This window comes from Chrysoperla carnea, chromosome 2, assembly GCF_905475395.1.
Source record: "Chrysoperla carnea chromosome 2, inChrCarn1.1, whole genome shotgun sequence".
NCBI lineage: Eukaryota > Metazoa > Arthropoda > Insecta > Neuroptera > Chrysopidae > Chrysoperla > Chrysoperla carnea.
This window is the reverse complement of record NC_058338.1, coordinates 15,606,390-15,620,888: the sequence shown is the minus strand read 5'-3', so window position 1 is coordinate 15,620,888 and position 14,499 is coordinate 15,606,390. Positions and strand designations below refer to the sequence as shown.

Below are 14,499 nucleotides of genomic sequence, written 5' to 3'. Positions count from 1 at the left end.
ACTTTAGATGAGTATGCGAGTAAATTATATTTTTCTTGATTATTGCGGATTATTTTGGGACATTTACTTTTATTATAGAATATACCGGGGATGGGAAAACTATCAAATTCACCGATATTGTTTTCCACTGAAGGTTTTAAGACTTTAATGAGTGGTTACTTACTATACTTACTACAGCAAGTTTCAACAACATTTTGGTATTAAATGTCTAGATTTTTTTTAAATGACATATTCTGTTATTTTTCTTACTTATGGAAGTGATTTATTTTTTTTGAAACTGTTAAAAAAAGTATAAATAACTTATTTCCTTTAATTAATTAATCATTAACAAGTTTTTAATGTCGTAAATTAATATTTTTTATAAAATGAATATTCTTAAATTGCCAGTATTTTTGATCATTGTTTTGTTGAATATTTTTCAATCAAATGCAATTGAAATTTTAGATAACAAAAATGAAACTGCATCCAAAAGGTAAGATGATACAATATTTTTTAAAAATTCAAAAATTTTGAAATTTTTTGATTTAAAGATTTGGTCCTCAGACAAGAGTTGATATGAATATAAATAATCGGGTTGATGCCAAATTGGTTGCATTACGCACAGTGTTACTTCAGAACGGTTACGACCCACTGGATATACCCGACATTGAACAATCATTCGAAATTGTAAGTAGCTGGTTTTAATGTATACATTAGAGGTTCGGTTTTATGTCTCATATCCTGGATACGGAGAAATGAGAATTTTAAAAATTGGTTTGATAAAGAAGAAAATTTTAAAGATCTTTTAAATCTTTTTTCAAATCAACCAATTTTGAGACACCTATAACTAAAAACTTACTCAAGAATAAGGGGAAACTAGAAAATACCATAAAAGTATTACAAATTATAGAATTTTAGGTATCATTTTATTTTTCTTTACAAATTTATTGCAGAGGCCAATTCTAATTACATATCACGGTAAATTAAAATTAAAAAAAGGTTGGTTGCAAGATATGCGTACTATTACACGTTTGGGTGATGCTTATGTAAAAATTGGTATTGGCCAAAAGCAATTGGCACGTTTGTCCCTAGTAATACCAAATCTTGAGGTAATAAAACTTCTTTTACTTATTATTAAACAAAAAAATCCGAATAATTTATATTTAAATCGTTATTTTTTAGTTTGGTTTTGATTATTCAGCAAAATTCATGCATTTAGGACCAACGGGATCGATAATTGGAAATGTAAAGGATATTCAAATTTATTTGGAATTGTATTATTATGTTATTCAAGATTACTATCAACTTGTATATTCTGATTTGTATGATATTGGGTAAGGTTCCACTTTTATTTACGTAATGTCCCACGACCAACAAGTAATGGAACTTTTTCGACACCACAAAAATGACAATAACGTTCGAACACTCACTGTTTGTCTTTATGTCATATTTTACACATGGCAAACCAATTTTAACATTGGTAAAATAAATTTTCTTGTAGTTGAATGCCCGTTAAGATATTCACAGCTGCTACATAGCTTACATAATTTATAGACAGATTTATTTTATATATTATTTCTGTAACCTTGTGTTTCTGATACATCGCCAGATTTTCCTTATTCCATTATAAATTTCCATTATTCGCCTCTCCTTATTTTAATGCTTATCAGTCAAGGTCTAAAAATGTACTGCTATGGAAAAAAACAGGATTGAGAAATAATACTAAGATTTAATTTTGTTTAGTATGTTATTTGTGTATCTCATCTGTAATAAAATTGCCTGTAAATGAAGAGAAAGCAAATTACTGTTGAAATTTATCACTGATATATATTTTCTATAGACTGATTTAGAAACAGTAGTGCGCAATTCCGCACGGATCGAACTAGGTTTCACATAACATATCAAAATTTTTGGGGAATGTCTATAGTTTGTGCATATAATTTGCATTCTTGCAAAATAACATTGTGCATATAATTTGCATTCTTACAAAATAACCACATACTTACACTTCGTATTCGACAACATCGATATCTTAGAAAATCGATATTTTAGGCAAAAACATTAAAAAAATTTGTTTCAAAGCAGACATCTTGAAAAAGTCGTATATCGTTGTCGAAAAATATTTACCTAGCTTTCCTTTTATATTTTGGTGAATAATGCAATTTTAACTTAACTATATTCCAGAAATAAGTTTCAAAAATTAACCACCTAGAAAATTATTTTACATCTAAAATCTGTGAATGTCGAACGATTGAAATTAACACCTAATAACTCAAAACTACGCGCGTAATTTATTCTAACTTCTAAATATAAGTTCTGGCTAATATGAAAATTTTCTATTTTTCAGTGTAATTGATTTAAAATTAAGTGGAAATATTTTAACAGATCCAATCGCTAATTTATTTATTGGTATTGTCACGAATATTGTTCATGAGACAGTCGTTTCAGTTGTAAACTCAACGATTTATAATGTTATTGATGATATTAATGAAATTCTCCATCCAAAATTATTGCATTAATATTTAGTAATTTTATAATAAAACATATTGTATGAATTTATACATTATATTAATGTATTAACAAAATTAGTTAAGTCATTTTAATTATAAATAAAGCACAATTTTTTTAATAACCTTTTTTTTATCTTCGAAGTTGCTATCAAGTCCGTAACTAGCGCGTGGCAAAGATGGATTTATTTGAGAACACAGCCAAATTTGATCCGATCTTATTGGAATTTTTTTTGAAATCCACTAATTTTCGGTCATTCTTTTCAGTTGTGATGTCAATTTTTCGCTAGCTATCACTTATGTGCTTCATTCCGGTACCAGGACTTCATATTCTTGAAACCTATTTGAGCTAGGTTAATTTTGATCACAAATTTGAAAATTTTGACCCAAATTTAATAGGATTGCATACTTGGTTAATCAAAATTGGATAAAATTTTGATGTGATAGAGCAAAATTAAATTTTTTGGATTTTGATGACGTCATAAAGTTAAAAAATTTGAATTTTTGATAATACAAACAAATTTGATCCGATCTTATTGGAATTTTTTTTGAAACCCACTAATTTTGGGCCATTCTTTTCAACTGTGGTGCCAGTTTTTCGCTAGCTATCACTTTCGTGCTTAATTACGGTACCAAGGCTCCACATTCTTGGAACTTATTAGGTAAATTTTGATTGTGCTAGATAGGTAAATGTAATGAAGAAATTTGTTGTTGTTATTTCCATTTTTTAGTGGATATTAAGAATAAGCCAAAGGTAATAAATGCATTAGTATTTCAATGAAGTGTAATACTAAGAAAACATCCAAAATATTACCTATATAGTATAGCTATACAACCAAAACAAAAAAGATAAAAGTTAACAAGGCCTTGATATAACTTCGTCTATAAATTTTTATACCATGTATATATACGTAACAGATATCAAGTAAGTTTCGTCCCATATTTATGTTACGAACAAAATTTTGGTATGGGGGTTCATAAAATCACCTAATTAATCCATTTCCGGTTGGATGTTCCCGTCCGTCCGTCTGTCTGACAACACGATAACTCAAAAACGAAAAAAATTTATCGAGTTAAAATTTTAACAGCGTACTCAGGACGTAAAATGCGACTTACAGTTCGTAAATGAGCAACATAGGTCAATTAGTAAACTAAGATAGAACAAAAGTTTAAATATAAAAAAATGTTCCTTATAAAAAAATAAACAACTTTTGTTTGAAACAGTTTTTCGTCAACATCACTGTTTATATAAAAAACCTTTTCCAATTTTTTATATAGCAACTAACAAGCACCCTAAGGATGTGCGAGCGCCTGGGCAATTTTGGCGATTTTGGCTTGATTTTTAGCGAATTTCCGAAGGAGATGGAGCCATTGTACTGTCAAAAATGAAATGAAATGATATATATATATATATATATATATATATATATATATATATATATATATATATAGATAAAATAGATATAGATATATAGATAAAAACAATGGTCATTTTTGACATCTAGTAGGTAGGAACAATGAACATTTGAAGAAGCTTTTTCAAAATTCCAGCATCAGTACAATGGCTCCATCTCCTTCGGAAATTCGCTAAATATATATATATATATATATTAGGATTTTGTTCCATTTCAGTGGTTGGAGAGCGCCTCGTAATATACTTAAAAAATTATAAACCTTAAGCTTTGGTGCTAGTAAGTTACTAGTAGTAACAAGGAGAGTTTTCTACGATAAGGAGAAATCGCTTGTTAAAATAGTTGAGGGATAGGTACCACAAGTAAATGCTCGGACAAAAGGAAATCTCAAATAAATTGAGTAATATAACTATTTTGTTATTCGTCATATTTGTAATTACATATTTTCCCTTTTCTAAGAGCGTGATAATCAGTAGATAACTGCCCAAAAGTCATTATAATTGTTATATGATTTCAGTTTTATTCGTGTGTGGTATTGATAGTTAATAAATATACTGTACTTGGTATAAATAGATAAATTCATTATCGATATTTTAAATCTTTTCAAATTCTAATTAACGTAATTATTTTATAATTTACACGTACAAAAATGCAAACAGGTGGGTATATCTTTAAGCGCCACATACATTTAGCCCTATTTAGAGGAGTATTGGGAGTATTATCCTTTTTAACACGATTATATTAACTTCATTTGTAATTTAAAAATGTTATAAAATCTTCAAAGTCAATTTTACTTCTAAATATCCGATTAACTAGAAAATTTGTGCACTTATTGTCAGATGATAATACAATAATTTGGGTGCCATTTTTATAGTTGATATATGCCCGTAATTCGATAAGTAAATTTAATCGAGAAAATTGGTCCAACGAAATATATTAGTTTCAAAGGCTCACATCTTATACCGGCATCGAATTCGATCAAAGTTTTCAGGTTCAATTAAAACATCACTCTGATCCATAACTGACAAACAGATGGACGCTTTAAATTAGAAATTGTTCTTGATAAATAGGCAAACGTTTTTTGTTTGAACGCTTTCGGCGGACTGCACCGTGCAGTCCGCCACCAAATTAGCAAAGAGTAACATTTATAGTAATCACGACTAGTTAATTCTTACTGATGATGACTACTTGGAATTCGAAATACGTATTTATAAAATACAAAAAACTGATCTATGAAATTTGGGGTAAAAATCGAAATTTATTTATAAAGTCCTTGCTTCCTCTATATTTTCTGATTTAAAATATTTAAATAATATACATAAAATTGAACACTACCCAAAACTATTGATAAAGATCAATAATTTCGTGTAAATAATAATCATTATGCAATGTATATTTTATAAAAATTTATAAATAAACATGTTCACATATTAAACTCATCAGTTTGATGAATAAATTACAACCATTTGAAAAATTTCCAACCCTCAAAAATATTTTACTTTCAATATAACAAATTTATTTAAACATTTTTATATAATTTTCAAATGTTCTGCAATATTTTTGTAAGTAACAGATTTGTCAATATTATTCGTTAAAAATTGTGATAACAAAAAAAATCTAAAAAATTTTGCCGACATTACGGTAAATTTTATAATACTAATAATAAAAAACTATTTTCAGTTATTTTGCTAAAAAAATTTTGTAACACCATAAACAGAAATTTAAAAAAATAAAAAAACCGTAATGTATATGATATTTTGAGGGTTTTTGCAATAATTTTTAACCACTGTAGCAATAATCATAAAAATACTATTTACGAAGGATTTTCAAAAAAAAAAAAATCGTCTTTATTGATTGCAAAGTGTATGTACTGTACAGTGCAATAAATGTATACACAGAAGGGTGGGGGTTGTTTTGGCTACTTTGTGCAAATTGTCTCTTTTCTTTGTACAATAATCATCCCCCGCAAAAAGGGTTAGTTGAACTGACCAATACCTTATATATAAGAAGATTTACAAATAAAAATTTATACCAGTTTAGTTTTGAAATTTTTCTGTTGTATTTGCCAAAAAAACTATTCTCCGTTCTAAGAACGATATTTATGTTAAGATTTATTTTATTCTTTTGAAAATTTTTGGTTTTTAAATGTTTAAAATGGTGAGTTTGGCATTTTAAAATTTGTGTTAAACTTAATTATGTGAAATTTTTTGTGCGATAATTGTTATTTTTTAAGTGTTTTTATTTTGTTATATTGTGTTAATTTATGGAGATCCAATTATTTATTATTAAATTCGGGTTGATTTTATTAATTATTTTCAGTTAAAAATTTCTATACGTTTTGTTCCGAAATAAAATAATTTTTTGGGAAAAAATTGTCATAAAATTAAACAAGAATATTGTTTTGAAATTATAGTTAAATAAAATTTGGAATGTTTTAAATCGCTTCATACTAATATATTCTGTGGACATCTATAATTTAACACTTCCCACATTCGAGAATATAGTTGCTTTTGGTTTTTAAATCAGAAAATTTTAATTTAGTTGAGAAAAAAAACTAAGTTTTGCAATATTTATTATTATTATTTAAAACTTACAATATTATTAGACTTGGTTTTATTTAGCGAAGAATTCTAAATCTCTAAATTAGTTAGTCCGACGATATCTCGTCAAACTATACCCTAGAGTTTTTAAAAGATATAAAAAAATTTCTAAATTAAATTTCTTTTGTTTATAGAATACTGCATATTGTACACCAGAAAGCAGTCCAATTTCGGACCATGGTGGCATTGATATGTCTACAACAATACCCAATCATCCAATGGACTGTCGTCAAACATCAATCGAAGAATCGTCTGATAATATGGTTTTGGATTTATGTGTTCGTCGATCTGGTTCCACAACATTACCTGCGACACCATCCCCAAATCGAATTCGGGAAAGTCCTAACACGACACCGCAAATAAATTATCCTGTAACGCCATATTTACTTAATCATCAATCGTATCCTGCGTATTTAATGCAACAAACTCACATTAAACAAGAGATCCCTGTTCAAAATCGGAGTCCAACATCACCAAAACGCGATTTTGTTGAATCTTCTATGGATGAAATCAAATCACGATCGCAACCACCCATGATGGCAGTAGCAGATACAACTATGATACCAAACACAATGGTATCACCGAATAGCCTAGCAGTTGCGTCGCTATTTAACGGTTTTAGACCAAATAATGGATTAATCAAATGCACAACGCGTCCGTTTAAAGCATACCCAAAAGATCCAACAATGATATTAGCAAATGATATGGCTGGACATGGGCGTGAATTATTATTAAATCAAGAATCACAAGAGTCTTATACTGAATTTCGACGTCGAATGTTGGCACAAGTTAATAACAATAATAACAATATCATTCCAGGTGTAACAAATCCAAAAATGCGACGAAATTCTCGAAATTCAGAGCATAATTCTTCCGATAGTAACACACAAGGGGAAAAAGATGCCGCATACTGGGAACGCCGAAGAAAAAATAATGAAGCAGCAAAACGATCACGTGATGCTCGCCGAGCTAAAGAAGATGAAATTGCAATTCGTGCTGCATTTTTGGAACATGAAAATATGCGTTTGAAAATTGAATGTGCTGCTTTACGCGATGAATTAAATGAATTGAGAACATTAATTAACGTGAATAATTAATTTTGGAAAAGGGATGTTTTCGTAAGATAACTCGTGATTTCGATTTTCTGGTCATTTATTTTTTTAAGTATTTTTTTGTAAATAGAATATATTTCTGCTGTGCAGTTTCTCATTAAGGATATTAGATCACTTATTCGAGTTTAAGATATGCTTTTAAGTAAGAAAAGCACTGAAGAGTCGATAAATATTGATCGAATAACCTTAAAGAATATTTTTTTTGTAAATTTTGTAAATATTTTTTAATTAATTAACTTATACAATAATTAATTCAAGACTGATTTGAGTGTCTATATTAAGACAATTAAAAACAAAATACAATGTATGAAAATTTTTAAATATATATTTTTTCTATTTTTAATTTTTTTTTTTTTAATTTATTTGCAACTGTTTTCCATTTGACATCATAATTTTAAATTAATCTTCCGTTGGTGATCGAAATTGTAAAGCAACTAAAATGTATGTCAAAACATTACCCGCTAACTGAAAATTTTAGAAAATTGTTAATAAAAAAAAGCATAATTTTTTTTAACCGTATTTTTCTAATTTTTTTGTTTTCGAACATGAAAAAAAGAAGCATCCCAGCGTGGTTTGATAATAACTTAAGCTCTGAATAAATGTATCTTTAAGTCTGGTACAGGGTGTTAGGTAAATGCTACGGATATTTTTTTCGCATAATCCCTTTAAACAACGTATTTCCTTCATAAAATTAATAAAATTTTATTTGAAAGATCTTCCCAAATCTTCAGTACCTATTGCCTGTCTAATCGTTAGAAAAATACGGCAAATTAGAAAAAAAGATATTCTTACCGATGGTAATATTTCCAAAGTGTATTTATCTGCTTCCATCACAAAATATAATGGATTATTTTTAATTGTTGTCATAAGCATACGAATTTGCAATAACTCAAATTTATTTGAGTTGTCCTTAATTGTGGATAAATATACATGTAAAATGTTCAAAACATTTGCAGACTGAAATAAAAATTACAATATCAATTAAAAAAAGATCAAACAAAGCGTCATTTAAATTTGGTCATCATTTCATGTGTGGAATAAAGAGCCCTTTAAGATTGTGAAAGTTCGAAAGCAGTCAATATAGGAGTCCTAAGTCGGCTTAATTCTTCAAAATGCAGTGTCCTATGGAATCATTAGATCATTAAAGCAGTACGTTTTAGATAATTCGTTCATTACACTTTTTATTTATTCAGAGACAGCTGAAACCCAGTTTGAGCTAGTTATCGTAGTTAGATTCTAAGCTTCTGGTTGTCGCATACGCACTGCTAATATGACGTTTCGAGGTGTTAATTATACCAAACTGTGCCTTATTAAAAGTATTATGTCCATAATTTTAACATAACAGTTTAATAAAGCAGTTTTTCCAGCCAAATAGCTCAATATTCTTAGCCGTGACATTGAAAATATTACTTAATATGAACTCACCTCAACTTCTAACAAAGATCCCAAAAATAATATCCATACCAAATTGATCACATACAATACAGAATTGATTATATTAAATATTAAAAACATTAAATTTTCATTATATACAAGAACCGTTGATTTAAATAATATAATCACTGTTATATATGTAAATAAAATTGTATGCACAAATATTGTACCACAAATTATAATACAATATAAAAAACAATTCTTTGAAATATATTTATTAAATAAATTTAATATCAATAATTTATATAATTCCATTAAAAATATTATACGATTAACACATGTTACATGAAATTGTTTATGAAAACGTTTATAATTACATTGAAAATATATATGAAATAAATTAAAAATTAAATTAATTTTTATAAAAATATTAAATTTATTAAAATTAATTTGTAATAGATTAATTAAAATATTTTTATAACATGAATTAATCTCTAAAATTAATATTAAATTAAAACAAACATAAGTGCATAAAATTATTGGAAATAAATTCACAGTATAATCAATAAAAATTATTAAATTTAATAAAATTATATTATATTTGAAATAATAAAATATATGTATAATTAAATTAGTGATTATATAAATTATTTGTGTTAAAATTGAAAATGCTAACATATATTTAACATGTTTCATTGATTTAACACATATTATATTTGCATTATATAATTGATAAATATAATTATGTTGATCGCAAACAGTTTTTGTAATTATAAATAAAACCATTATATGAACTAAAATCGCTAAAATTGGGACGATTGATTTGTATAATATTATTAAAATATTTATTAATGTTCCAGATTTAAAATTTAATATTAAAGTTTGAATTAAATTTATGATTGGTAATATTACTGTGAATATGCTATAATAATGCCAAAATTTGGATTTAGTAAATGTGCATGCGTTATTTATGTGAGACCATTCATATGGAAATATACCGTAAATACGAAAAATATGCAAATAAAATCTAATCATTTTACAGTAGCATGGTTTATCATTTGATGGAGTTTGTGGCGAAATTTTTGATTTTATCATTTTGTTTTAGTCAATTTTTTCAAAGCTCTTTTAAAAATTTTGTAAAGAAATTTTTACTGAATGTACGTACACCTATCTAGAATAAAACTTTTTTGGGTAAAAATAAATAAAATTACACTAATCAACTTATAATTGATCTTTTATTCTATAAATCAATTTATAAATTATAGGTAAGTTCATGATTAAATGTAATTAATCAGTTGTAGGTATGTACAATCGAATTCAAAAGAAACCAACCAATAAGCTCTGATATAAACATTGAAAGGCCTTATCTCGGAAAGTATTGCGTTAGAGAGTCCATTCTAGTCTCATAGTGTAGCAAATTTGGTCTAATAAAAGATTCTTCCTTTTAGAGTTTAGGTAAAACTAGTCCTTTAGGGTTATAACCGCCAAAATCAGAAATTTTCACGGATTTGTCCATTTTTGACAAAATTTCGTTCGGCGCTCGAGTTTACAAACATGGATTGTTCATTGGGCCAACATCGTAAACAAGTCTGCGAAAAATCAGAACTACCGGATTTGATACAGACTTTAATGTATAATTTAAGTGTCAATCTTTTCAAATTCATTCATTTATTTTATACTTAAATATACATATCAATTAGAGTAATTAATCCTTAAATAATTTATTAGAAAAACTAATTAATTCTAATTACCTTACAAAAAAATTATGTTTTTTTAAACAAAAATGTTAATTACTTTCCTAAATCCTTAACATATTTTTATTTTTATTTTTTTGAATGAATATGAAAAATGCTTTTTACAAAAAAAAAAACATAAAAATAGAAAGTTAGACTTACTAGATACAAACAAAACATTTTTGAGATATTTTAATTACTAATCCTTACGAGAAAAAAAAAGTTACTTAATGTTTTGTTTAAAAACGTTATCTACTTTTTATCTGATTTTTTTTAAGGATAAAAAAATCAATTTGCAGAAATTAATTTTTTTGTTTTTCTAAAAATATGTCAATGTGAATGTGTTGTTGCAAATTGAATTCATTTCCTGTTTATAAAATCAATATTTGCTTTACTATTTATATGAAATAAATTTATTATATTTATATCGATGACTCAATCAATAAGTATACTTATTCAACCCTTATGAAATATTATTAAAGATTATTATCAATTCTTTCTGATTCATATATAATAATTACATACCACTGACCAGTGACCATATACAGTTATATGGTCACCATATATTTGTTATCTCGAATTCTAGGGGTGAATTACACTCATTTTCTTATGAATGATCTTGGTATTGAATATTTTATGTCTTCTTTTTTCTTTACTTATTTCATAGATTAGATGAATTAATTAAGGAACAAACTATGGTGGATCTGACTCGATAACTTTTATTTTTAAATAAATAATCAGACGAACTGATATTTTGACGAAACTTTTAGTATGGTCAATTTCCACCAACTTTGAGCTCGAAACTGTTTTGGAACACAAATATTTGAATTTTTAACGTACAAAAGATACCGATATTCCTCACCTTTGGTTAATCATCCAACTGACGTCATGGCCATAGAGAAATTAATTATTATTAATATTCGAGCGTTTTAATCAAATTTCGTCGAATGAAAAACTTAAATGCATTTTTTTGGCTCTTATCAATTGATTACAAACTTTTTAGTGGTTACATTTTTAAAAAATGGGTGTAATATTTTTTTTCTTCTGCAATCAATGAGAGCACTTTATGCACTCAACGAATATACAGTAGAACTTGGTTAAGTGGGACCTGGATAAATGAGAAACGTCCATAACTGGAACTCATGCTGAGGTCCCAACATTTTGCCAGTGAATTACCTCTATTAGTGGAACGAAGCAAACCTCTATATCTGGGATTCGTTCTTTCGATTTTATCGCCATAGTTACCTCTATAACTGAGACAGCGAGTGAATTTTATATGCATTAACCTCTGTAACTGAGAACAGAGATAACATCGTTTTGTTTGTTTACTTATTCTTATTCCTCTTCTAAATTTTGAGCCTCGATGACCTTCAGTTTTAGTTTTGATTTACTATTCTAAGGATGTATATTTGAAACTATCAAAACAAAAGCTCAAATCGTTATCAGTACGTGAAAAACTGAAGTTAGCATCCATTTATGAAAGTGGGAAGACACGCGATGAAGTCTGTGTCGAATTTAATGTGACAAAACTCTTTGCAGATTAATTCAGTATAAAGATAAAATTCAATCACATGGTTCTGGACAAGGATAAGGGAAATCAGAATATCCAGAACATAAACAGCCTTACCTTTATTACCGTTTGTGCTTTGATAATACGCTATTTTATTTAATAATCGCACCTCTATAATTAAAAATCACCTATATTCTGACCTGTACGAATGGAAACCTCTGTAAATGAGACAGATATTTATTTATACCAGGATATCTGAGACACTGGATAAGTGGAATACCCTTATAAGTGAGACAAATTTGCAGGTCCTTTGATGTCTCACTTAACCAGGTTCCACTGCAATTTATAAATATACCATTCAAGACAATATATAAACAAATATTTTATGTGTCTGTATGTCATATATAACAACGTTCATCTTATTTCATTGTATTCGCTCCGAGCGTGAATTTCGTTTCCATGACAACGATACACTACTTTAATTATAGAATTAATGGATGCATATATAATTGTGTGGATTGCATTGAAAACTTACATTTAAAATTTAATATTCTTGTTTCACAAATTTAAATAAATAATTACGATAATTAACATTTGAAAAATAATATTTGTACAATTTGATTTCTTATTTTCACAATTTTTAATGCATTAAGTTTAATTAATTAGTGTTTTTCAATCATTTTAATTTGACAGTTTCTATATCATTAACATGTAAATAATTGCAAATTAGTCATAACAGCCCACTTTATCTCCAAAATTTTTCACTTAAAGCGCTGGCATCGATTTTATTATCCCTACCATGACTACGCACACAACGAATATAGCATAATAATTATTAACCCTTTCTCAGATAACCTTGACAAGGACAAACCCTATAAATATTACCCGTTACATATTATACTGTACGATATATATACCGTTGAATCATATGGTAGTTTATACGAATATTGTGGTAGCCCACGGGGGATGCAATGAACAAATGAAAAATTGCACAGGGGGTAAATATTATTTAATTTTGATTGATATTAAATCCTCACAAATACGTAAACCCTTCATTGCAATAATTCCTTCCTATATATCATCTCATCCCTTCCGCTTCCGTGTGAATTTAATCAATAATATAAATGCCTACCTAAAAACTATCCTATGTGGATTGTCCAATAGTGTTTTTGGTGTGTAACAAACATATCACTACGTCACTGTATAGCTTATTATATAAACATTGTTGTGTATAGAGTGGACATAATGCATGATTGAAAGGGTTGTAATATTCGAAATAAGGGTTGAAAATTAATATTCCGTACATTGGTCGATACAAATTAATAAATTCTTCCTTGAGCTATTACCGAAATACCTTTAAAACTTGGATATTATGGAAAAATACTGAAAGATGGTCATTTTATTATCCGTATTTACAATACAAATTAATATTCAATTTTTTGAAAATTGGTGGAGTCGAGAAGTGATATTGGAATTGTCTTTCTAAGATCGTTTTTGTCTAGCTCTTTTTAAACCATGTATGTATGTAATATATATCAAGGTATACTAATTTTAGTCCCAAGTTTGCAACGCTTAAAAATATTGATGCTACGTACAAAATTTTGGTATAGGTGTTCATAAAATCACCTTATTAGTCCTTTCTCAGTTTTCCGTCCATCCGTCCGTTCGTCTGTGAACACGATAACTCAAAAACGAAAAAAAGATATCAAGCTGAAATTAATACAGCGTACTCAGGACGTAAAAAGTGAGTTCGAGCTCATAAATGAGCAACATAGGTCAATTGTGTCTTGAGTCCGTAGGACCCATCTTGTAATCCGTTAGAGATAGAACAAAAGTTTAAATGTAAAAAATGTTCCTTATAAAAAAATAAACAACTTATGTTTGAAACATTTTTTTGTAAACATCACAGTTTTCTCATGAGGGCACACATTAGATGCAAATTTTATATTATGTATTAATATGAGATTATCAGTTATGTATGTGTGACATGTATAGGTATATGTGTAATGTGATAGAGTAATCAACACTATCTATACATGGTATTTCAATAATTAACTCAGTCAATTATTTGTTTTCGGTTGTTTTTTGAAAATTTACTCACTTACTTTGACATCAAAAATGATTCAAATTCAAATATTGAATCCATGAATGTATTCAATTAAGTAATTTTTGAGATAAAGCCACTGTAAATAAAAACACATACTTTTAAATTACTTTGATACGCCAGATATTTTTTGAATTGTTAAATAACTAATAATAATATCGATATGCA

General features: G+C 27.5%; 2 protein-coding genes across 2 annotated transcripts; both read left to right on the top strand.

Annotated features, from left to right (window-relative positions):
• Nucleotides 1-339: 339 nt before the first annotated feature.
• On the top strand, nucleotides 340-2,519 carry LOC123293757 (mite allergen Der p 7-like). The gene is made up of 5 exons (XM_044874662.1): nucleotides 340-472; nucleotides 531-666; nucleotides 933-1,088; nucleotides 1,162-1,313; nucleotides 2,327-2,519. Exons 1-5 carry the CDS (start codon nucleotides 366-368, stop codon nucleotides 2,496-2,498), a joined length of 723 nt encoding a protein of 240 aa, XP_044730597.1. The 5' UTR covers nucleotides 340-365; the 3' UTR covers nucleotides 2,499-2,519.
• A 4,197-nt stretch (nucleotides 2,520-6,716) lies between these two features.
• On the top strand, nucleotides 6,717-7,595 carry LOC123291680 (protein giant). Its single transcript, XM_044872049.1, has one exon. It carries the CDS (start codon nucleotides 6,717-6,719, stop codon nucleotides 7,593-7,595), a length of 879 nt encoding a protein of 292 aa, XP_044727984.1.
• Nucleotides 7,596-14,499: the final 6,904 nt, after the last annotated feature.